This window comes from Rhinatrema bivittatum, chromosome 11 (assembly GCF_901001135.1).
Source record: "Rhinatrema bivittatum chromosome 11, aRhiBiv1.1, whole genome shotgun sequence".
Classification (NCBI taxonomy): Eukaryota; Metazoa; Chordata; class Amphibia; order Gymnophiona; family Rhinatrematidae; genus Rhinatrema; species Rhinatrema bivittatum.
Window position 1 is genome coordinate 47,391,282 of NC_042625.1, and position 26,027 is coordinate 47,417,308.

At 44.7% G+C, this 26,027-nt stretch overlaps 1 protein-coding gene across 11 annotated transcripts in view; it reads left to right on the top strand.

Annotated features, from left to right (window-relative positions):
- The window catches only part of ARVCF (ARVCF delta catenin family member), a 743,011-nt gene that overhangs the window by 420,691 nt on the left and 296,293 nt on the right, over positions 1-26,027 (top strand). The window contains exon 1 of one of the 11 annotated variants that reach the window (XM_029572005.1): positions 6,285-6,675. The exons of the other annotated variants lie outside the window; for them this stretch is intronic. Within the exon in view, the coding sequence (XP_029427865.1) occupies positions 6,655-6,675 (21 nt within the window). The 5' untranslated portion in view covers positions 6,285-6,654. Of the gene's footprint in view, positions 1-6,284; positions 6,676-26,027 lie in introns of those variants that run through there. 11 annotated transcript variants of the gene reach the window in all.

Here is a 26,027-nt window from a genome sequence, read left to right on the forward strand (position 1 = left end):
GGATTCGCTCTCCGCAACCCTAGCAACTCTGCCTCCTTGGACATCACTAGAGGTACCCGTTCCTCGTGGGCCTCGTTCTCTCTTTTTCTTTGCAGGTCACAGTCCGGAACCGGTACTCGCTCCTCGAGGGCCCCATGTCCCTGACTTGCTCCTGAATACCACTTCTGCTAAGAAGTCATCGCTGCTTACAACATTGTGAGTTTCCATCTATCTCTCAGAGCTTTCCCTGGGTCCAGGTACTCACTCCTCGAGGGCCTAATGCATGCCATCTCCTGGGCTGCCTTAAGAGACTATTGGGTGAGTGTTACCATCAAGGACTTGTTCCAGAACTCTGCATATACTGCCTATTCACTTTCTTAGTTTCTCTAAGCTCAGCCACCCTGGGATCGCTGTTCTAGTACCTGAGGAACTACAGCCCAGCCGGGCGCTGCCACCTCTGGTGGTTTACTATATTATCTAATAAAAGAACTAGTGTGTGTCTGTCTCCTACACTAAGCCTGACCAGTGGTCCCTCTCGGGATTTTCCCCGAGGGCGTGGTCACCTGCCACTGTTCCAAGGATCCACCCACAACTATTCTAAATAACAGAGCTTTCTGCCACTCGAGTAGTCTTCGGGCCACCCAGGAACTTCGGGCTTGTGACCTGATCACCACTCTTCTCCGGTAGTCCCTTGTGTGGTGGGAAACCCTATCCAATCTGGAGCAAGGGATGCCCTTCTGGGGCCTGCAGCCCCAGATCGTCCTTACCACAAACACGTCTCACATGGGTTGGGGGGCCCATGTTGTAGATCGCCACACTCAAGGTCTCTGGTTCCTGTAGGAGTGGTATTCCCAGATACATTTCCTAGAGTTATGGGCGATCCGTTACTCCCTAAAGGCTTTCAGGGAGTATCAACACAACAAAGTAGTCCTGGTTCAGACCGTCAATCAGGTGGCGAGGTGGTATCTGAACAAGCAGGGAAGGACAGGGTTGTACCTCCTCTGCCAAGAGCCAATCCAGATCTGGTCATGGGCCCTCGAACGGCATCTTCCTCCGGGCCGTGTATCTCCCTGGGATGGATAATGTCTTGGCGGACTCTTTGAGCTGGGCCTTCTGACCCCATGAGTGGTCCCTGAATCAAGAGGTAGCAAACTGCATCTGTCGCTGCCTATGGGGGACCCTGGACATAGATCTATTCGCTTCCCCAGAGAACAAGGTGGATCGATTCTGCTCACTGGGACAGGCAGACAGGGGCTTGGTGTCGGATGCTTTTTCACGTCACTGGGGCACCGGTCTGCTGTACACTTATCCTCTCCTTCCGCTAATCTCGAAAACACTCCAAAAGCTCCAACAGGACCGAGGCACCATGATCCTAGTTGCACTCTTTTGGCCTTGCCAGGTCTAGTTCCCTCTTCTCCTCACACCCTCTGATCCAGCTGGGGACTGCTCTGGACCTGATTTCTCAGGATCAGGGCAGGCTTCACCATACCAACCTCCACACCTTGTCCCTCATGGCTTGAATTATGAGTGGATGATCGTACATGCACTGGGCCTTTCGGAAGGCGTGTCTCGAGCCCTCTTGGAGTCTAGGAAACCTTCCACGAGAAGATCTTATGATCTCAAGTGGAAGAGGTTTTCAGCTTGGTGTGTTGGGCACAGTCTGGATCCCTTCTCTTGTTCCCCACCGAAGCTTTTGGACTACCTGTTGCATTTCTAGGATTCTGGATTGCAAACAATTTTGGTGAGAGTTCATCTTAGTGCCATTGGAGCATACCATCAGGGAAGGGATGGTGCTTCCATTTCCATCCATCCACTCATGGGACGGTTCATACGAGGCTTGTTGCAACTTAAGCCTCCTACGCGGCCCTCAGCAGTCTCCTGGGACCTCAGTGTAGTCCTGTCCCAGCTCATGAAGGGCTCCATTTGATCCCCTGCGGTCTTGTGATCTGAAGTACCTATCCTGGAAGGTCATCTTCTTGGTGGCAGTTACTTCAACGCGCAGGATCAGTGAGCTACAGGCTCTAGTATCGTACTCCCCTACAAAGTTTAGTCATGATAAGGTGGTCTTGCGTACACATCCTAAGTTTCTTCCAAAGGTGGTCACGGAATTCCACCTCAATCAGTCCATTGTGTTGCCTTCCTTTTTTCCAAGGCCGCCGCACGCTCACCAGGGTGAACATGCACTGTATACTCTGGATTGTAAAAGGGCCCTGGTCTTTTACCTGGAACGGACGGCACCTCACCGCCTGTCCACTCAACATTTTCTCTCCTTCGACAAAAACAAGTTGGGAGTAGCAGTGTCTAAGCAGACCTTATTCCATTGGCTAGCGGACTGTATTTCCTCTTGCTATGCTCAAGCGGGTCTGCGGCTTTAAGGTCACGTCAAGGCTCATTTCGTTTGGGCCATGTCAGTTTCGGTAGCTCACTTGCGTGCCATCCCTATTCATGAGATATGCAGGGCAGCAACTTGGAGTTCCCGCCACATGTTCGCCCCACATTATTGTCTGGTCCTCCGTAATCTTTTTCAGCCATGAAAACCCAACTCTTCTTGCCTTGCGCCCTTTCCTTGGGTGCAGGCTTGCTTCCCCGGTTCTAGCAGCTTTAGTTGTTGTGCATGTTGGCACCTGTTCTATGCTGCCTTTGTTGGGAGTAGCCTGTAGCTACATATAATCACCCAAGTGTGAGGACTACCATCTTACTTGTCCTTGGAGAAAGCAGAGTTGCTTACCTGTAACAAGTGTTCCCCACGGACAGCAGGATGTTAGTCCTCACGAAACCCACCCGCCATCCCGCGGAATTGGGTTTCTTTCGAGTTATTTTATTTTTCACGAACTCTGTTATAAGACTAAAGAGGAACTCCCATGTGGACGTGTGGTTAGCAGCATGCTGGGTATGCTTAGTGTGTCTAAGATTCTAGAAACTTAGACAAAAGTTTTCCGTGCCGGGCTCCATCTAATGATGTCACCCATTTGTGAGTACTAACATCCTGCTGTCCTTGGAGAACACCTGTTACAGGTAAGCAATTCTGCTTTACTTTTCAGTAATGTTATACTAAAAATATACTACACTTTATTTTGGTTAGCACTGTCCCTTAGAAATGGAAGTCAACTAGTACCCAGAGACTGTGTCAAATATGGGAAGGATAAAATGAATATTCAGACACATGCTGAAACCCTTAGTTCCTCCCTCCACATCTCACCATCAGGAACATGCATCATTTCAACTAAAACGAAACATTCAATAACGTTTCAAATCCATTTTCACTTTATTTGATTTTTTTTACTTAAGCGGGTTCCATCTAAGTGTCATCACAGACTTGCACACTGTTTAATAGCAAGACTTTGTAAAGAAGAGGGAAATATTGTGACACTATGTACATTCCTTGTATATACAGCAGATTTCTAGCTGTTTTGATGGATGTTAAATTAACATTTTGAGCACTTTGATGCTAAAAGCTTTATGAACATTGAAAAGAGATGGAAGAGTGAACTTGTAAAATATTCAAAGCAACAGCAAGGTGAGAAAGTTGCCCAATAGGAAAATATTACTAAAGTCCCTAGCATCTTTGTTCACAAGCTGGCTCTTACTGAACTTTCTCATGGGAAGGAATGTGCGTTAAAATTGAGGCAGGTGTTCCAGCTAGGCTAAAGCCCACGCTCTGGATCTCAGAATGAATAGAAGATGGCCAAAAACAAGTAGCAATGGAGCAAAAATGCAAGTCACCTTGCCAGCTCTGTCTGCAGAGCAAATCTGCAATCCTGCAGCTTTAACACGCTTGCTAAGGCTGTGAGAAAAACTCAGTGAAAGTACTGCGGGACATGAGCTCTTCCCTGCAGGGACTGCATACACAGCAGCTTGACTGCTTCGCTTATGTTTTGCATAATGCAACTAGTTGGGTCTCCATTATTTTGAGCCATATAAACAGAGGAACATTTGAGTTTCAGCTCTTTGCTATGTTTTCTTGTATTGTGAAAATTGTATTTCGGCTGACTCGTATACTCATCCCTACCCTGTGGAGATGTATTCCTTGCCTGTAACTTTTCACTCCCTTCTTTTGCATAATAGAGGCTTTAGGTTAGTTGGAAGAAAACACAAGTGCATCCAATTTTGATTTCTTCAGGGTAGATAAGATATTTTTTTCTTGCAAAGGTCTAATGAAGGTATCTTGCCATGATCCAGCTATGACTGGTGCTTGGTTCAGTGATCTTTTGTTAGATTTATCTCTGAAGTATGTTTCATGTGCTTACTATAAGGTAATTGCAGGTTTTGTTGTTCCCATTTTGAAGAAACCTAAAATTGTTGCTGGGTGATTTGAGAAATTTACTGGGGACATGGGGAGGGAAATTCACTTTCCTCATGCAGCCCTGGAAAGAATGAAATGGCTGGCTGACGATGTTTGCAGTACGACAGGAAAATTATGCAGCAGAGTTCGAGGTCGATGATGTTCCTCAGTTTTATGCTCTAAATTTGAATCCATGGTTACCATTTATTTAAGGGCTAATATCCCAACTGAATCCTGCACCCCCAGGGGAGATTCCCACCTCTGCTAGAATAACACAAGGGAGCCAGTTCAGATGTGTCTGAAGCAGAAAGTCTTTTGGATGCAGCAGATGACTGTGGCCTACCTCAGTCTGTTCGAGATGGATTTCAAAGTAGTGCAGTTTATAGTGTTGAATGGCAGCCCTCTAATGTGTATTGTTGTTTTTAGGCTTCATTCAAAAGTGAGGGACTCTGTTCTCTCATCCAGACTGTACCAAAGGAATATGCATCCTATAGATGTTAAAAGATATTAAAAGTTCTATTTGGAAAGATAAAGTTTGTTCCATAAAATGAAACAGCTGTTTATTTTATATGGTACTAACAAAAAAAAAGGAATTCTAGTGAAGTATAAAATATTTATTTAACAACCAGAGAGACTGGATTACCAGGGACTGATTCAAACTAGATCCGTTCTAAAGGTATTGGAGTGGCAAGATATAGAGAGGATTATAGCAGAGCCTTGAGCATTTTGAAAAACATAATTGATGGGTAAGGCTTTCCCTAAAGGGTGGGATGTACTTTGAATAGTTGCAATTGAGTAACCGACAAGATAGATGGAATGATGGGAAACAGCTGATTGACGGCCTGCTGGTAAGAAACCACTGATGGTTAAGGCCCTGCTTCAAGTGAGGATGTCAGGAAGTTGTAGCCCCTGCTATCATGCACTAAATTGTAAGTGTATGCTGTGTTGCTAGGGGGTGCTAGTGGTGATAAAGTAGAGCCATATTCTACTGGTATTAACAGTAAAAGTTCCTCTTTCACTAAATCGCCACCAGCCTCTTCTCTGAGTTAATGGCAGTTACCTATGACAACTGAAATATTAGGCCTCTACCGCAATTTAAGTAGGGCCTTGCTGATGGACTGACTTTGACAATTGAATAGAGACTCATAGAATATCAAACTTGAAGAGGGTAACATTTTTATCAGTGGGATCACTTCAATAATACAGAGGGTGGGTAGTTTTGCAGATACCTACAAGAATGGGTAGCACTTGCAGTTATATTTCATACATTTGTACTTTGTTTTCAAAAAGAAAGCCTTCCATTTCTGTATGGAGTTGAAGAATGTAAGGCAATGGTTTACAGCTCCATGTTTTGGGAGGACTCATTCTACAAGAGTACTTGCTATGTTGCAGGTAGAAAGAATTAATGCAACTGTCACTGAAATATACAAGAACGATGCAAGAAGTTAAATATTTTGCTGCTTTGTTACCAGCATTTCCAGTTCCTTCCCCTTAAGATATGACATGAAGCAGTAAATCTCACCACCATACATACCCCCTCTTAGATATATCTAACAAGGATGAGCACATGATGTGCCTTGAGGTTCCTAGGACCACAGTCCTTCCAAAATAGCCACAATTTTACTTATTTCCATTAAAATAGGAAAATATGGTATCCTGTTGAAAAGAATCAGAAATGATAGCTAGAAGGTCTTCAGAAATCCCTCTCTACAGACTAATTGTATCCATATCTTTGGGTGGCTGTGTCTCAGGGTTTCTTGAGTACGACATTTACTTTGGGTGACTTCCATGAATTTATTTCATGCTAGGAGTTCTTCATTTAGTCTGAAGCTGCTGTGAAGCTCTGAAGAGCAGCATGACCTCAGTAGCAAAGCCTGCTGCTGTCCTAGCAGCTACATTTCACTGCTGGAGCTTGGAATCTCTCCCTAGAGCCAGCCTGCAGGGTGTGACCAGTGCTGGTTGGATTTGTGCTTCCAGCTGTGGCTGACTGTCAGCTTCCACCCTTAAGGAGGGGCGAGGGGGAAGAATTCTTAGTGTGCATAGACTGAACAAGCTGCTGTGGGAAGGGCTGCAGAGACAGGCAAAAGGGGCTGGTTTTAAACGAAGAGGAAAGCTAAGACGTGAAAAGGGAACAGTTCTTTCTTGTGAGAGGCTTGGAGCGCTCTCTCTTTTGCTCGTAGTTTTCCAATCTGGGGTTTTGTGAATTGTGGATATCGTGTAGAGATGGCAGAGGGGTGCGTAAACTAAGGCTGATCTGATTACAAAAGGGTTTCATTGTGAAAGGAAGGCTGCACTGGCAGCTTGGAATCTGTGTGACTACAAAGAAACTGAGGGCAGCTGGAGCCCTGTCTGGAACTCACAGCGTCCGAACTTTGTCTGGAACCGTTGGATAAATGCCTGCAGAACTTCAACAGGTTGGTGCAGGTCACTTCATTTGCTAGTTTTGTGTTTTAAGTTTCTTTAATTCTGTTGATTCTCGGAAAGGGAACGGTTTTAAAGAGACTGCAAGCTAAAACCATGGAAATAAAATCCTTCGCCTCCATCCTATTGCAGAGAGATCAAGAGGATTTTTTAGTGTGAGATGTAAAACTGTAGAACACAGAAAAACAATTTTTTTTTCTTTTACTTTGTCTAGATTTCAATACGCAGGGATATTTGAGAAGTAAAAGGAAATAGCTAAAGATATAATTAAAAGGTAATAAATACCAATTTTAAAAAAATCCGGCAGGAAATCTTTGGGTGTTGCTTTCTTGACTTTTCTTTGGGATCCTTTGAAAAGTCTTGGGAGAACAGGTCCAAGAGCCCATGGGTGGTATGCATCCCTTGGAGCTGGGCCCTATTACGGCTGGGAATGCCAGTCTTCTGTTGCATGGACACAGGCAAATCACTGTAATGTTCAAACTCTGGAGTTGAATACTTCAGCATGCACTTCCTTTTGTTATCTGCTCTCAGGCCACAGCAAGATTAAAAGATAAAAGCACCCCACTGCATTAGCATCTTGGAGGAAACCTCTCCTTGTTTGCTGACTGCAAGGTATGGAAAGACTGGGGCTTTCTTTTGGACTTGATAATGCTTCAGGCTTTGTGTCTTAAAACAAGAGGGTTAAGGTGGCATCCTGTTGCCTCTCCTTTGCAGTTTAATTTGTAAGCTTTTGTTTCCAGTGGCTAGAGCTCACTGCTGTCAATTAGGTCTGAACCTCACAAGTTCTGTAAGTGACAGTGTAGAATATGAGGGGAATACTGTATTCTGTCTCTTGCTGTTTATCTCCCCACTGGATTGCAGAGCTGGTTGAGATCTTGGCTTTGTGTGCACTAAGCCGCTGACCTTGATGCTGGAGATAGTAACATTCCTATCATGTTTTCATCCGGGTCTGGCTTTTGCCATGCACTCTCACATACTGTGCTTTACATGTCATGAACTGTGTTCTTCTTGTGTTGTACAGCAGCATGACATGACTGAATATTTAATTTTCCTTACTGTTCTGCACATCATTGGTCTCTGTTCATGACTTTCTGTACCACCTGGGCTTTTTCATGCTTGCACTGTTTCTGGTTTTCTGAAATTTCCAACAAAGAGGGTTCTCTTGGTTTTTCTTTCAAAACTTTGTATGACTTGAAGCTACCATTCTCTGAAAATTGGTATTTCATCCAGAGTTACACAAGTGGGTCACCCGTAGCCAAACGGACAGAACCTTGCAGAGCTCCCTGGAAAAGCAGAAGCTTTTCAGTGCTCCTGTGTACAGCAGTTACTGCCCCATGATAACATAAGAAAATGCCATACTGGGTCAGACCAAGGGTCCATCAAGCCCAGCATCCTGTTTCCAACAGTGGCCAATCCAGGCCATAAGAACCTGGCAAGTACCCCAAAACTAAGTCTATTCCATGTTACCATTGCTAATGGAGGTAGCTATTCTCTAAGTGAACTTAATAGCAGGTAATGGACTTCTCCAAGAACCTATCCAATCCTTTTTTAAACACAGCTATACGAACTGCACTAACCACATCCTCTGGCAACAAATTCCAGAGTTTAATTGTGCGTTGAGTAAAAAAGAACTTTCTCCGATTAGTTTTAAATGTGCCCCATGCTAACTTCATGGAGTGCCCCCTAGTCTTTCTACTATCCGAAAGAGTAAATAACCGATTCACATCTACCCGTTCTAGACCTCTCATGATTTTAAACATCTCTATCATATCCCCCCTCAGTCGTCTCTTCTCCAAGCTGAAAAGTCCTAACCTCTTTAGTCTTTCCTCATAGGGGAGCTGTTCCATTCCCCTTATCATTTTGGTAGCCCTTCTCTGTACCTTCTCCATCGCAATTATATCTTTTTTGAGATGCGGCGACCAGAATTGTACACAGTATTCAAGGTATGGTCTCACCATGGAGCGATACAGAGGCATTATGACATTTTCCGTTTTATTCACCATTCCCTTTCTAATAATTCCCAACATTCTGTTTGCTTTTTTGACTGCCGCAGCATACTGAACCGACGATTTCAATGTGTTATCCACTGTGACACCTAGATCTCTTTCTTGGGTTGTAGCACCTAATATGGAATCCAACATTGTGTAATTATAGCATGGGTTATTTTTCTCTATATGCATAACCCCATGTCTCTCCTCAGTTCCTTTATGTCCATCAGGATTGTTGGTCACTTCTTCCTATGTTACATCTCCTAAAGCTTCTGAAGAAAATGTTCTTCTTTTCTGGCTTTACCATCCTAGTTTTTGCCTTACTTATGTATTTTGACACTTAGTTGTATTTTCTTCAATGTTTCTGATTAAACAGCTCATGATTTTCTTTGATGCAGCCATTGCCAGCAGGCTATCTAGTCAAATTTTTTTTCTTTCCTTCACAGTAGAATAAATTCACACACAATAAATGTGGGAGTCAACAGGCCCAGCTTTATTAAAATACCTCCAGAGTCCGAGCCATGCAGTTGTAACAATAAATCCCCCCATCTCCGCCCATCCGCCACCAACCGCAAGATAGAAGAAATGTTTTCTTCATTTGATTTTGATTCATTGATTTTCCTCACTATGGGGCGGATTTTAAGAGCCCTGCTCGCCGGTGAGCCTATTTTACATAGGCCTACCGGCGCGCGCAGAGCCCCGGGACTCGGGTAAGTCCCGGGGTTTTCGGAGGGGGGCGTGTCGGGGGCGGGACCGAGCGCAGCGCTGTTTTGGGGGCGTGTCGGGAGCGTTTCGGGGGCGGGTCCGGGGCGTGGTTACGGCCCGGGGCGGTCCGGGGGCGTGGCCACGCCCTCCGGACCCGCCCCCAGGTCGCGTCCCGGCGCGCTAGCGGCCCGCTGGCGCGCGGGGATTTAATCCCCCGACAAAGGTAAGGATGGGGTTTAGACAGGGCCGGGCGGGTGGGTTAGGTAGGGGAAGGGAGGGGAAGGTGAGGGGAGGGCAAAAGAAAGTTCCCTCCGAGGCCGCTCCGATTTCGGAGCGGCCTTGGAGGGAACAGGGGTAGGCTGCGTGGCTCGGCGCACGCTGGCTATACGTAATTGATAGCCTTGCGCGCGCCGATCCAGGATTTTAGCGGATACGCGCGGCTCCGCGCGTATCTACTAAAATCCCGCGTACTTTTGCTGGCGCCTGATGCGCCAGCAAAAGTACGCCTATTCGCGCGGTCTGAAAATCTACCCCTATGTTTGAGAAGTAGACTCAAGTTCAGTCCAAAATGGAAATGTTCATCACTGACCATCACGAGGTATAAACTCCTCTGGCTGTGACCTCTGTGCAAAAATGTCACCCAGAGCATGCTGGAATCCAGAAAGAAGGGCTTGGACCTTCCTTGGCAGTAAACCAAACTTCAGATCCTCAGAGCTGCTGTTGAAAGCTCAGTACAAGGACCACAGAGGTACACTGATTGCTGGGGGCCAGGCCTAACTAAAGAGCCAATCAAGGCCCAAAATCAGGTCGATACTGTAAGACCGCGGGAGAGCGGACGAACGCCCGCTCTCCCGGCGCGCGCACCAGCCCTTCGCCTGTGCGGGCGATTCAGTATTTAAATGAGGTGACGCGGGAAAAACAGGGAAAAGGAGGCGCTAGGGACACTAGCGCGTCCCTAGCGCCTCCTTTTGGCCTGGAGCGGCAGCTGTCAGCGGGTTTGACAGCCGACGCTCAATTTTGCCGGCGTCGGTTCTCGAGCCCGCTGACAGCCACGGGCTCGGAAACCGGACGCCGGCAAAATTGAGCTTCCGGTTTTCGGCCCGACAGCCGCGGGCCGAATTCAAATTTTATTTATTTATTTTTTTTACTTTTTTTTACTTTTTTTTACTTTTGGGGACCTCCGACTTAATATCGCTATGATATTAAGTCAGAGGGTGCACAGAAAAGCAGTTTTTACTGCTTTTCTGTGCACTTTCCTGGCGCCGGAAGAAATTAGCGCCGACCTTTGGGTCGGCGCTAATTTCTTAGAGTAAAATGTGCGGCTTGGCTGCACATTTTACTTACTGAATCGCGCGGGAATACCTAATAGGGCCATCAACATGCATTTGCATGTTGAGGGCGCTATTAGGTGCCGCGGGTGGGCCGCGTGTTTTCCTCCCCTTACTGAATAAGGGGTAAGGGAAAACACGCGTCCAGAGCAGGCTGACAGTGCGCTCCGACGGAGCACACTTTACTGTATCGACCTGAATGTTAGTGCCATGGTGGAATTAGTTGCCTGTCTAAGGTCCACCTTCGCTGAGGAGATTTACAAAGCTGCAGCTTGGACTTTAGTCTACACATTCACATCCTTTTGTTATCCAGAGATGGCCTATCAGAAAGATAATAAGTTAGGACTTCCCACATGGTCTTTGAGGGGTAGAGCCCAGTGCTTTATAACTGCTTCCCACCTATAGTGACAGATTGGGCTATCCCGTCAAACTTTCATGATCTGCACATTAAAAGTAAGCATGTCCTTGTTAGACTTCTTTTAAGATTATATTACTAGCTTGTATCTGCAGATTATTTTTAATCCTTTATTGTTCTGCAGTGCTCCCTGACTCTTTACCCAACTTTTCCAGCATCTTGGTGCTGATACTGCCTCCAGAACAGCTGTTCTGTTTTTTTTGTGTTTTTTTGGCAGTGAGTTTGAGTGTGCAGAGCTCAAACTAACATGTTGTTCATGAAAGACCATGAGAATAGTGCAGGAGTTTGGGACCGGACATCTGAGCTGTGTCAAGTCAGAAGAAAAAATGAACAGCTGTTCTAGAGGTGGTGCCAGAAGCAAATCTCTGAAGAAGGCATGGGGGCACGGACAGGATGATGGCAACTGACTGGTGAGAGAAGTAAGTGGGTGTTGAGATGGACTGGAGTGATTTGGGAGAGTGTATGTATTGTGGGGAAAAAATGTGGGGATTGGGGAGAAGCTGGGGTGGGGAAGGCTCTTAATTATATAAGTTGTTCTGAGTGCTCCTGAACAGCCAAGTTGGCTTTATTATCAGAAGGGACTCCCCCATACCCCTAGTTAGCCACATCATTGGAAGGGGGACCTCTGCCTTTTCCAGGGCACTGACCACTTTCAGTCAATGATACTCGCTCGAACATTGAGGTTTTTGTTTTGACAAAGTGGCCCCTGTTTGAAAAATAGTGAAGATCACTTCTCTCTGCATAAATACAGCAATGCAAATTTATCACATGGATGTCCCAGATGGGAATCCTGAAGTTTTCTAGTTCACTTGTTTCAATCCCCTCTCAAGTGGCAGATAATCTTCCATGTAGCTGCTGAGGCATTTCTCTCCGTTCTGGGAGTTGTATCATGGATGCTTAGTAGTTTCTTTTAATTCATCCTATAAAGCCCACTGTGGTGGGTTTTTTTATTTAAACTCCATAAAAGGAGAACTTTCTTCTAGTTTGTAAACAGGAGGGTCACAGGTCCATGCAGCCTAGTGTTTTATTTTTAGATCTTCGCTTCAGTGCTGGTGTTCAGTTTAAAGCTGTTTCGGTTTTGCTGGTTTTAGCATTGTTGGCAGACTGGCTTCAGATCAGCAATTTGTTGCAATTAACTATGATCAGTTTTTTCTATTAATTTTAAATTGTAAAATTGTTCTCAGATTTGCACAGAATGTGGCATCAGTGAAGTGGATATATTCTTACAGAGTTTTTGAATTCAGCTCCAGTCATTACACGCTCTAGACCCTGGGTCCCTGGACACCTGAAACCTCCAGAATACAGAAGGTGAAGGTACACTAATGTCCACAAGCATTGCTATCCTGTCCTGTACACAAACATTGCCTATTGTCTTTAAACAAATATATAAGAATAAAACAAATTATGATGTTGGAAAGTTTATCTCTGAAAAACAAGAGGGAGCTGATAGTCTATCAATGTTCCCTAGACAGCTTGTTTATCTATAGTAGCTGTCCTGGCACAGCCCTCCCTAATTTCTGACAAATGCAGAAGTGTTGGTGATACTGATGGCCTGGCCTGGACTTGCTTGGAAGTTCAATCGAAAAGAAATTTAAGGCTTGTAGGGAGAGAGCAGATGGTGCTTAGATTACAGGTGGCTGTCATCTTCCCATTTGTCTTGGACAGGTTTTAATATGGGTAGCTAGGACTGACGCTTCTGCCCAAGCCTGCCCCTTCACAGTAGAATAATACACACACAACAGATGTGGGCGCCAACAGGACCAGCTTTATTAAAATACCCCTGGAACCCGAGCCATGCAATTGTAACAATAAATCCCCCCATCTCCGCCCATCCACCACCAACCGCAAGATTTATTTATTTTATTTATTTATTTAACATTTTTTATATACCGAGGTTCTAGAGATAAAATCACTAAGCACTTCGGTTTACAGACAACTATTGAAATGACTAAAAGTGAGTCTTACAGAGAACAAGGAAATGAAGAACTGGGATGTTATTCATTTAAACTTATTATGACATAGAAACCTTAAATAACAGAATCAATATAAGATTGGTAGTCAAACATATAACAGTCTATTAAAAGTGACTAGAGTAATATGTGTATGAAGTGCCCATCTTTTTTTTTTTTTTTTATGCTTTTTATTGGCATTTCCAGAAACAAAATACAAACAGCCAGGAAGTGTGGTATTCTGATACATTTCCTAGTCATTCCAATATAAACCATGCAATACAAGTTTCCCATGTACTATCCCCCTGCCCCACTGTAGCCCCTCCCCCTCCCTCACCCTAAGTCCCTGATTCATGACCCCCGCCACTACCAAGCAAGGAGCTGATTAGATTGACCCCCGCCACCATCCTGCAAGGAGCCATACCAGCAACAACTGCACCCAGGTGTTCTGCTAGGGATCCCTGATATATGACCCCTGTCAAGTCAGACAACTGTCAACTAAGGCATAACCCCCAATCGGCTCGAGCTACCCACCCCCATCCCCCATTGAAGCTGCGACAACGATAAAGCCCCCCTTTACAACAACCAACAACAACGGGCGGGTGGGTGGGATGCAGCGCCAAGCCCAGCCGCGAACAAATGAGGTTTGTCCCGCGGAACACTGGGGGAAAAAACCCCGACTCCTCCCGCTCTCAGCTGATCCCAAGCACGGGAACCAATCAGTTCTCCCCAGATGGTGGTTTAAATCCCTGACCTGCTGGCTCACAGAGCCCAAACGGCCCACCGGCAACCCACAACCACCCCCCCCATCTCCTGACCTAGACAATGCAGGCTTGCATAAGCAAGTCTGGCACCATATTACAGCAGCCGGGCAGGCATGAAGGCTACTCGACCTTATAATCTATCTATACACATTCTGCATTCATTAAATTGAAGTCTCACCACCTTCTTTGTCTAGCTAGCAGTCTTCATGAAGACTTCATTGAATTAATTTTGGATGCATTTTAAAAAGAACCTGCTTTCAGCTTATTTTAAGAGTCATTACAGTGATTTGTGGAGAAACTCCTGCATATGATCATTTCTCTCTCCATCCATCCTTTACAGCCTCTAGACTGGCCATCAGCAGAACAGTTATTCAGATGGTACTCAATTTTACAAAATGTTTCAGTCAATAGATATTTGGGGCTGAAGGAAATGCATGCAAAGGAAAATGTTTGTTTTCAGAGTTTTAAAACTAGGACTGGTTCAGTACTTTCATGCGACTGAGGTTTGTGCCTTGCAAACCCCACCTCTGCACTCAACGACTGATTATTTCCTTTCATATGATGCCCCTCCCCCCCCTCCCCGAGCTGCTGACATACACATCTGGATCCTGTAAATTCTCCTGCCACCATGCCGTGGGGCTCTAAGTCAAAAATATTTGACCAAATTTCGGAAAGTAAAGGATATTTTTTCATTTTCTGCCTGAATCACAGGCATGTAAAATAAAAAGAAAAAAGCAAAACTATTGAGCTTGGCTACATCAGTCTCACATACACACATGCACACAATCAAAAACATACAAATTCAGAGTTTGGACATGGTAAATGGCAAAGTAACAGTTTTTTATCCTGTTTGTGTTGTAAATGCCCCATGCTTCTGGGCTACTGCAGTTGCTCTGAGAAACCCTGTCACATTTATCCCTTTAAGATGATTTCTTACCTCACCAGTATGCTGCATTTCTCCAGGGGACCTGTGGTACCCAGCACTTCCCTGGAACCCAGGGGGAATCCTGAGCTGCTTTTTCTATCACCATCATCACAGGCCAGGATGAAGCTACAGGAAAAACCCTTGCTACATTCCTCTACCCATTTTAGAAACAGCAATTTGTTTTGAATACATCTTGTAAACTTGAATAAAGTGTTTGTGGTTTTCCTCTCTTTCTGCCTTTTCAATGTTGAATGTGTTAGCTGTGTTTTCTTGTTTCTGTATAAGCCTTATGTACATAAATTTAATAACTAGGAAAAAGGGAAGAAAAAGAGATTTTAAATTTTGAGTGGAAGATGAAAGGCACCAGGTAAGAGAAATTGGGACTGGGTTTAGAGTAATATGGAAGGACAGATATGAAAGATGGGAGGCCATGGGATAAGAATGGAGAAGAGGAGGAGAATTGTATTCCACTTGCTGTAGATTCAGATGACTGTGTCCTAGAGAATTCTTGTTAGTGCCATAACAAGTAGGCATAGGGATTGCCTGTAGTTGCAGTGGCATTCCTGATCTATGTACAAGTTGTGCCTCCGTCCAATACCTACAGACCTTCTGTGGACTCTACTGACACTGCTTCCTGACTGTCAGGTCAATACAGTTATGCCGCGTTAGAGTGCGGCAGTGCCAGGCGCACCCTCGTTCCCCGCACGCACAGTTCTCTTCACCTACCGCTCGATACTCTCTTCAAATTGCATGCAAATGCATGCCGCGTCTGCGAAGCGTTAGGCGAAGGTTAGGCCCGCGCAACCCATTTTACTGTATGACAGGTACCAGGAAGTGGACAGTTATGTTCTCCGATGCTCGGCAAACTTTCCCCCAGCCCCCGCTCACCTGCCCTGGCCACGTCCGGTCTCCGGTGCAGCCCTAGTCCTATCCCCTCCTCCCGAAGCAAAAAAAAAAAAAAAACCCAAAAAAGTAGCAAGAGAGCGAGGGGAGAGACGGGCAATCCTAGGCTCGGGCCTGCTAGTCCCTTCTCTTCTCCTCCCGAAGCAGGGCGCGAAAAGCAGCCTTGCTCCGGGAGGAGGGGGGCAGTTTAAAGCGACGAAGCGACTTACTTTTGCAGCCCCCCTCCGGACATCAGCGACGAGGACCGGGCAATCCTAGGCTCGGGCCTGCTAGTCTCTTCTCCTCTCCTCCCGAAGCAGGGCGCGAAAAGCAGCCTTGCTCCGGGAGGAGGAGGGGGGGGGGGGCAGTTTAAAGTGACAAAGCGACTTACTTTTGCAGCCCCCCCCCTCCGGACATCGTCGACGACCGCGGCTCCTGCCTCCAGCTGTCAGACAGACGCATCGCACGTGGGAAAGCGGCCCCTATGCGTGCAATTGGCTGCTCAAGACGTGACGTCACGACGTTTGGCGTCACGGCATGTGACGTCGCGTCTTGAGCAGCCAATTGCACGCATAGGGGCCGCTTTCCCACGTGCGATGCGTCTGTCTGACAGCTGGAGGCTGGAGGCAGGAGCCGCGGTCGTCGACGATGTCCGGAGGGGGGGGGCTGCAAAAGTAAGTCGCTTCGTCGCTTTAAACTGCCCCCCCTCCTCCCGGAGCAAGGCTGCTTTTCGCGCCCTGCTTCGGGAGGAGAGGACAAGGGACTGGCAGGCCCGAGCATAGGATTGCCCGTCTCTCCCCTCGCTCTCTTGCTACTTTTTTTTCGGGGAGGGGGTTCTTCTGGAGGAGGGGACAGGACTGGGGCTGCACCGGAGACCGGACGTGCCAGGGCAGGTGAGCGGGGGCTGGGGGAAAGTTTGCCGCCTACCCTTACCCCTGCCTCTAACACAGGGGTAAGGGTAGGCGGTAAGTTAGGGTAAACGCATGGCAAAACGGCAGGGTAAAAAAGCGATAGTCGGGGCGTGCGTTACTGTATGGGAGGGAATAGCTAATTCGCTCGTTTACATTTAATATACATGCCGCGTGCGGAAGGGGTTACCCGGGGATTTTAAGAGGCGGTAGGGATGAGTTAAAGGGGATAGCGTATCGCGGGAAGGGCTAACGCGGCTGGAAAGTGAGTAGAAGGCGAGTTAGGAGCAGGGTAACAGCGGCCGCACTTTACTGTATCGATCTGTGTGGGAGCATATACTGTTTTTTTTGTATAATTTTTTATGTATAATACTGCCATGCCTGCTTGGGTCTCTGATGAGGGTCTGCTTAGATTTTTAACATGACAGTGGCAGAATCTTCAAAACTTGAAACACAAAATTTGCTCCAGGAATGTAGTGAAAAATCAGAATAAAGAAACAGGAGCATATGAGTTCAAATTAAAGTAAAGGCTGTTGCAAGACCTGCAGGTAGTGAATAGGCTGCTATGACCATAATATTCTGGAATTTAGAACTCTGCATGTCCATTCTTTTGAGCAAGTCATGTAAATAATCGGACACACTATGCTCTGTACACTTGCGCCGTAGCATGTCTTAGATGGAAAGGACACTCCCTTGTGTTTATTCCCACAAAGTACAAATGATATGTACCACCTTTCACCTTCACTGTTGGTCTTTATGCCTCTACTCTCTCCTTTTACATCCAATAAAACAATTTTCATGAGTTTGACAGTGGATTGATCATGCTGAGTTATGTCAGGCCATGCATAATCCATCAGATGCAAAAAAAAAAAAAAATACAAACCTGTGTCCCTCATCTCCATAGACTGTGTATCAGTTTTATTTCATTCAAACTGGGTTTTGGCCATCTAATGCATCACTTCAGTCACTTAACCTGGAACATTGGGTGGGGGTTAGCCTCAGCTGGGTGGTCTTGGTTTTTCCTGGGGGAAGGCATAGAAACATGGAGAGAAAATAAAATTAAGTAGAATGAAAACATAATTGTATTTTTTGTTTGAAAGAATTTTCAGCTAATCCAGTTGTGAAGTGCTTTTTGCAGAAAGGTTCATTTCAAAGACTGTAAGCTTTCTTCCTCCCCCCCAGCACACTCTTTCTGTTGTCTTCATGTCAACCATATTAAAACTGGCAGCATTACTGAGGAGCTAGGTGCCAGCATGCACAATAAAGCTAACCAAAAAATAAATGAGTATATACAATCTGATGCAACAGGATGGTACACTTGAGGTCATTACTAAATACTGGGATCTGACAGTATTTTACTTACAATATATCTGATAATCCGATCTCAACAGTAATAGTACAGGGTAACCTTGACTGACTCCAGATTCACAGCAGGAGAAAATATTAGGATGAAAAGGAAATTTTATTTTTTATTTCCTTGGGAGGGAATTAAGCAAACATTGAGGCTGACAGTAGGTACAGGCTGCCCACATATTCTGCTTACTGCAGGTTTCTTTGGATTATCTATAGGAATCCTTGCTGGGGAGGGGGGGGGGTGTTCTTTCTGCTACAAATAGACAATTGAAGTTGCAATTTCATCTTTTTTTCCCAGTAACAAATAGGACAAGAAGATGAGAGTGAGTTTACCCAAAGGAAATAGAAAGAGAGCCTGCAGGTCCCCCACAAGCCACATTCGCATGAAAGCTTCAGCTGATCTTTATACACAAGGCATGCTCTGCCCTTCTACTGGTGTCAACATGACTTGAAGTAAAAGAGAGAGAAATGAGGAAAAGTGCATGCAGAAATGCAATTAAAAATAGACAGTAAAACTGGGAACCTCATTATTTTATGCCTGGAAGGCGTCTAATGAGACTGCACCTGGGTGAGGAGATGGAAGGCAGCTTGGTGAGGTAATGGATATTTCAGGAGACTTGGCTATAGGGACAGACATGCTGCAATAAATGGAGCATTATGTTCAAAGAGTGTATTGTATGCTGGTAACTGTTCAGGCTGGTGAATTTAAGTGAGGGAACCAGTACTGCTGGCAAGGTCAGTCATTGCCTAGAGGCAGATGTTAGTCTTCTCTTACTTTACTCTCCATACGTATCTTTTTTAATGTCCCTTAGGTTGGATCTGCAAAGATGTCTCTTAACTATTACAATTGTATGGCTTCTTCAGATTGGATGTGGGCACGTATCCAGTGGAATGTCAAGAAACTCGCTCTGTCATCTAGGAAGGATGGTATAATTGCTCTATACCAGTTTGATTTCTCAAATTTCTGGTTCCTGTGGAAGATTATAGACAGAGAAGGGCTATCAAAATGATGCAGGTTTGCAGCAGAAGTCCTCTGAGATGAGACTTAGGGATCTAAATATATATACCATAGAAGAGAGGCAAGAGACGTTATTGGACTTCTTTCAATGAAAAGCATCGTCATATGAGGCTTGGAAGGGGTGGGCACAGCAGCAGCGTTAAGAAATATATTTTGATAGAAAGGGTGGTACTCTCCTGGAGTGAGTAGTGGAAGCTAAACAGACTTCAGGAAGGTATGGGATAAGCACAGAGGATTCTTAGCTTCAAAAAATGTGAAGACAGCAGAATAATTAATTAGCAGTTGGATCTGTGTCAGGCTGTGTAAGTATGGTAATAATGAGCAGTCATATGGGAAATGCAGGTGCTTATGTAACCAGGACTGTATGGCAGGCTACACGCTTCTTGTGTTGACTAGGTTGGTCTGGTGGGTTGTTGTGGCAGCGCACCATCTGGAAAGGCCACAGGGACCTGAGAGGGTGGATATTCAGATCAGAGCTACACTGGTGTTGATGATGGCTGTTTGAATTATTGTGGGATCTTATGATTGGACACAGTGGGGAAAAATGTTAGGCATGAGCTAAAAAAAATATATATCTTAGTATCCCTGCAGCCCTTAAAATCAACATGTAGTAGTGTCTGACTTCCTGCTAATATGTTCTCTTCTCGTTTTCTGTTACTGCTCAGCGGAAGTAGCACACAAGGCTTAACTTGCTTTTGCTTTGCTCATGTCATCTAACAATTTCTCACCAACAGGCCAGTACAGTACAGTACTGTTAACCTGCGTTTGGCCATGCGTTTTCGACGTGCTAGCTTTACCCCTTATTCAGTAAGGGGTAGTAGCGCGTCGAAAACGCGCAGCCAACCCCCCCGAAACTAATAGTGCCCGCAACATGCAAATGCATGTTGATGGCCCTATTAGTTATTCCCACACGATTCATTCAGTAAGTAAAATGTGCAGCCAAGCCGCACATTTTACTTTCAGAAATTAACGCCTACCCAAAGGTAGGCGTAAATTTCTGCCAGCACCGGGAAAGTGTACAGAAAAGCAGAAATATCATGGCGATATTAAGATGGAGGTCCCAAAAGTAAAAAAAATAATTAAAAATAAAATTTTAAAAAATTTAAAATCAGCCCACGGCTCATAGGTCGAAAACCGGACGCTCAATTTTGCCGGCGTCCGATTTCTGAACCCGTGGCTGTTAGCGGGTTTGAGAACCAACGCCGGCAAAATTGAGTGTCGGCTGTCAAACTCACTGACAGCCGCTGCTCCTGTCAAAAAAGAGGCGCTAGGGATGCGCTAGAGTCCCTTGCACCTCTTTTTACTATGGGCCCTCATTTGAATACTAAATCACGTGCACAGGAGAGTGGGCGCTCACCCGCTCTCCTGCGACTTTTACTGTATCGGCCTGCAAATGTCTGACCATTGACAGATGAGAGGGCATCATGTTCCAAAAAATGAATTTTAAATAAAGGCAGTATGATCTGGAAACTCTGTTGTACATATACTCTAGATAAGTCAAAAGGCCTAATACAGTTATATTTTATATTATGCATATCTAATGTCTTTGCATATTCTCTGTAAATATTCATGAAACCTCTCACTTTAAAAGCCTTTGGATAAATATAGGGGACCTTTTCCTCTAAGGATCACTTTTTTGTTTTATAAATTCTGTTCTGGTTTTGCTGCTGGAGAAAAAGTGCAAACCCTTTGTCACTATATTGTCTGGCAACCCTGGCCACTTATACAAATTTACTCCAATATCAATAAATTAAGTTCCTGGAGCTTGAGAATTACCAGCAGCATTTTACCTCTACCTTACACACATGTTGGGCTTCTTTTTGGTACTAATAGAAATGTGAAGTCTATGCATACATTCCTAACTACACAACTTCTTGTTTTACAGTAATTTTCATCAAAATGATTGTCCCATATACCCATTAAATATCAGATCTCTCTCCTCTATTACTTCTTCTCTCCCTGGATCCTTCATAGTGATGGACTCATTTCATGGCAGAGGTCCAAGGGGGATAAAATAGGGAATGCAGAGTTTAAAATTGCTGCCTTTGCAGATGACAATTTCAGTACATATCAGTACTTGACCTGTTAGCTTTTTAATGGCACTATTGCAAGTTTGCTACATTTGGTTCATTTTCAGGGTTGAAGCTCAACCTAGATTAGTCGAAGGCTTTGGGTACCTTGGCACAGGTTAAGACCCTATGGAGCCAGTATTTTTCTTTGAGATGGACGGGAGGTTCATTCCTGTATTTAGGGATTATTCTCCCTTTAGATGTTATTTACTTTATCAACTTAATATCTCACCCTTGATCATGCAGATGAAGGCTAAATTACACCATTGGCAAACTCCCCTATCTTTAGTTGGAAGGGTTAATTTATTTAAAATAGTAATTTTTCTGAAATAGCTATACATGTTGCAATTACTGCAGTTGCATATTCTCAAAAGGGATCTTTGGGTGATATATCAAGCTTTTTCTAAATTCTTATGGCAGGGGTGCAAACCACAGCTGAGTATAAACCAACTAATGGGAACTTGGGAAGGTGTTGCTGTTGGGCTCCTGGATTTAGAGAGATGTAATATTAGAAATTGGTTAAATAACTTGGTTATGTCAAATGCGACATCTTAAAAATTGGCTTTGAGATACGGAATACTATACTCCCTTAGATATGGAGAGGTACTTAGTTTCTCTGCTGCTTCTTCACTTTTTATTTCATGCAAAGTGTGCAGATCTAAAGCCTTCTGTCAAAGTTGGGGTCCTTTTCTTGACTGTATGGAAAACGTGGCAGAATCTCTGAACAGCTAGAACATTCCTCGGCCATTTTTCCTTACCTGCTGCCTCATGGTAATCAACAATTTTTGCTGGGGCTCAATATTGGGTTTTTATTTCATGGAGGTCTAAAGGAATTGCTCAGCTAAGGCAGGTATTAGGTACAGATGGACAGATGCTAGCCTTTCAAGAATTACAGCAAAAATTTGATCTGACACCTAAAAACAACTTTGCTTATACTGTATGCAACTTCACCATTATGTTAGCAGTTTGGGAGGCACATGTAATATAAGCCTTTTGTGACTGCTTATAGAGGAATTTTTTTCAGATTGAAAATTACAGAAGGGGAGAATTTCTAGGCTCTACAGGACCTTGCTAACTATTCGTCTATCCCTGGATGTTGGCTTTTTACTTCGTAAGTGGCACAGAGAACTTTCAGTTACTGTTACAGTCTATTGAGTTCTGGCTTTAAACATATTAAAACAATAGCTAAGACAGGACTGAGAAAAATGCAATTCAAGTTTTTAAAATGGGCGTATATATTGCCTGCTAAGTCTGGATTTGTAGATACTGATCTTTGTCAGAAATGCAAGATAGAGGGATGCTTAGCCATGTTTTCTGGACATGCAGTACAATTTGTAAGCTCTGGGATGGAATAAAAGATTTTTTTGAACAAATTCTTGTCAAAACATCTTTCCCCCCTGAAGGAGTCCTTTCTAACAACCCTGCTTCTTTTCAAATTCAAGGTAAATGTAATAGGCTCCTTCTACGCAAGGCTTACCTTATAGAAACATATAGAAATGACGGCAGAAGAAGACCAAACGGCCCATCCAGTCTGCCCAGCAAGCTACGCAGTTTATCCATTTTTTTTTTATCTTCCCCCCCCCCCCCCTTTTTTTTCTCCCTCCCACCCATCACTATTGGCTTCCAGCACCCTCCGGGCCCAATTCCCTTCCACCAATGCAGAGAGCATCGCCGTATCCGCATCCCAGTGAACATCCAGCTCAATCAGGGGTAGCAACCACCGCAACAAGCGGCCACACCCCTGCCGCATACTCTTACCCACCTCTGTTTTGTTTTTTTGGGGGGTTTTTTTGGAGATGGCAGCCCTCCATCCTTCCGCTCCGTGAAGGTGGAACACAAACTACTGGCCACTGGCATCCCGCTCCGTGAATGCCTCTGTGGCTACTGCCGCTCCGTGCAGTGTTTTGCTTGTAGGGAAAAAGTATTCTCATAATGTGGAAAGCTGATGAAGCTGCTTTTTTGAGTGTGGAGGAATGCCTTTCACAATTTAATAGAAAAAATGATGATAGGTCTGTAGGTTAAATGCAGAAGATTCTTCTTAGAGGTTTGGAATGCATATCTTCAGATATTGCCCATCAAAATCTGCAGTTCTGTGTTAAATGATCTACCATTGTGAATAGTCTCAGCATCTATGTTTCATTGGGGGCAGGGCTACATTCTGTATAACATATATAAATATACGCTCTGGAGACTGTTTTCTGATAAGTTTTGTTTTTGCTGCAAATGTGTCACCTTCGACTTACAGTTTAGGGGTTGGATATGGGTAGGGTTGGAAGAGAGGTGAAGTTGTTCATTATGGGGTAGATTTTCAAAGGGGTACGCGCCGCCCCTGCGCGCACCGAGCCTATTTTGCATAGGCTCGGCGGCGCGCAAGTCCCGGGGCTTGCATGGAGGGGCGTGGCGGTCATGACGCGGCGTTTCAGGGATGTGGCGCAGGTGATGCGACATTTTGGGGGCGGTGCCACGGGCGTGGTTTCGTTCCCGGGGGCGTGGCCACGCCTTCCGGAACAGCCCCCGGGTCGGGTGATAGCGCTCCAGCAGCCCGCTGGCGCGCGCAGATTTACATCTGCCTCTGGCAGGCGTAAATCCAGCAATTAAAGGTAGGGGGGGGTTTAGATAGGGCCGGGGGGTGGGTTAGGGAGGGGAAGGTGAGGAGAGGGCAAAAGAAAGTTCCCTCCGAGGCCGCTCCGATTTCGGAGCGGCCTCGGAGGGAACGGAGGCAGGCTGCGCAGCTCGGCGCGCGCAGGCTGCCCAAAATCGGCAGCCTTGCGCGCGTCGATCCCGGATTTTAATGGATACACGCGGCTACGCGCGTATCTATTGAAATCCCGCGTACTCTTGTTCGCGCCTGGTGCGTGAACAAAAGTACGCGCTCGCACAAAATTATAAAATCTACCCCTATATGTGGTATCCCAGTTCACTGTTGGAAAATTTCTAAAAATGTATAAATTGTATCGTATTGTGTGTAAGAGTCACTGCACATTGCATATTGATTTTTTTGTACTGTTTATTTTCTTAATAAACAGTTTAATCATTAAAAATCAGAAAAATCCTGGGGCTAACTCAGTGCAGTGCCCTGAGCATGCAAAAAGTCCTGGGTTCAAGTCCTTGGGTCTTTTGCTCCCTGGTCCAACTGGGGCTGAGGATACTACAGAGGCAGCATTCACAGCCCCTGCACAGGGCAAGGAGTTGTCATGTAATAGTGACATCTAGTAGCCTGATTTAGGGCCCATTATTACAGATGCCAGAAGGAGCTGTGGTGTATGGTTCATGAACAAGGGCTATTGATGCAATGACTGAAATATGTAAAACAAGGTACAAAGTCCCTGGGCAGTTGCAAATGAAGGCTCCTGGTGCCAGATCCCAGCCCTGCTTACAGTTTAAGTTGCAAGCACAAAGGAGCAGGAAGAAATTGCAGATTCACAAATGAATGCCTCCCCCCAGCCCCCAGAGATGAACAAAATAATTTTGAGGGTAATGAGAGAAAAATACCCCCTCCCACTGTTGAAGGCATTTTAGTCCTTATCACACTGCCATGATGACTGGACTCTAGTCTACTTTATCTGTACATTGGAGACCAGAATACAAGATGCTGGGAGTAGGGACTGGACCAGAGTTAGCCCACCACATACCTGTCTTAAAGGCCTCCACTCCAAGTGACAGGCCTGCTGAAATTAGAGTAATGTCGTGATTTTTCACTAGAAACAGAAGGAGAAGCTAAGTGAGCCACATGGGAAGTGACGTGTCTCCTCTAAAATAACCATGGTTCATGGAGATTTGGGAACTTTCCTTGTGCTCAGGTGATATCACAGTAATGAGATTGTCAGATACAGCACTCTGAGGGGTTGCATACAGTGACAGACGCATATTCTTCCCCACAGAGAAACAAAATGTTCCAGTTCATTGCTGTATGCATTATATTTTATACTTCAGAGTTTTCCTTTTCATATACTGCTCTTCATATGGGTAGAAAATCAAAATCTTTTATTGTGAAAAAAGGAAGGAATGAGAAGTCATTGCACTATTTTTCCACTGGTTTTCCTTTGTAATATTTACAATATGTAAATGTAAGTTACTATATGCAAATATAAGCATTGAGAGAGAGATAATTGTGTTTGATACTTGTTACTAGCAAGTTGAGCTTATCAAGGCCATTTTTCAATTCAATATTAGCATCTCCTGGGGTTAGAATACATAATGGATAAAACAAAATACGCATCTTGCATTAATGATGATTTTATCGCATGCTCATTCTTACAAGCCTTCCTTCTCTGTTCTTTGCTACCAAGTGACAGTCTTGGCGCAAGGTTACAACTCAACAGAACATAAAGTCCATTTTTAAAAGCATATTTATTCCCCTCCTGGCCTATTCCATTCACCTCTTCCAGATCCTTTTGTAACTATCCAAACACAAATATTTTCCTGGATGGGAAGGGAAGCAAGAAAAGCTCACATTCCATTCTAGAAAATGTGGCATGTGTGTCTGCACAGGGAGGGATGTTGATTTCAAGCACTCTGTGGCATTGTGAAGAAGGGAGGTACTTTTCTGCATGTTTTCCTCTTCTGCTCACTTACCCTTTTGTTACTTTGTGACCTAGTATTTTTCTTTTGTTTTTTTCTTTTGTCTCACATGCTCACTTATTCCTATCCTCTTGCAACCTAAGGAGCAGAAGACCAAACTAAGACTAGAGGAGAGTCTGTAATTTGAAATTCTAACTGACTGTGCTACTCATTTGTCTTGTGTTAAATGCTGTTTATGATTTTATCTTTTCAAAGCAAAGAGCAAGCAAGATATAAAGGTTTTGGGTTTTTTTTAACCAACACTGAGGGAATATATAAGATAATGCAAGCTCCTTTGCTCATCCTCATCTGATCTTCTCCCTCATGACCCGGAATGTGTCTGCTGACATCACTAATTCTATTTATGAAGTCCTAGAATTTACTTTGAGATTATAGTTAAGTTGTCCATGGTCAAGCACCATTACTGCAAAACAGTTCTTACTTGATGTTTGTCGTCATCCAAATAGGAACCTTAAAGGAA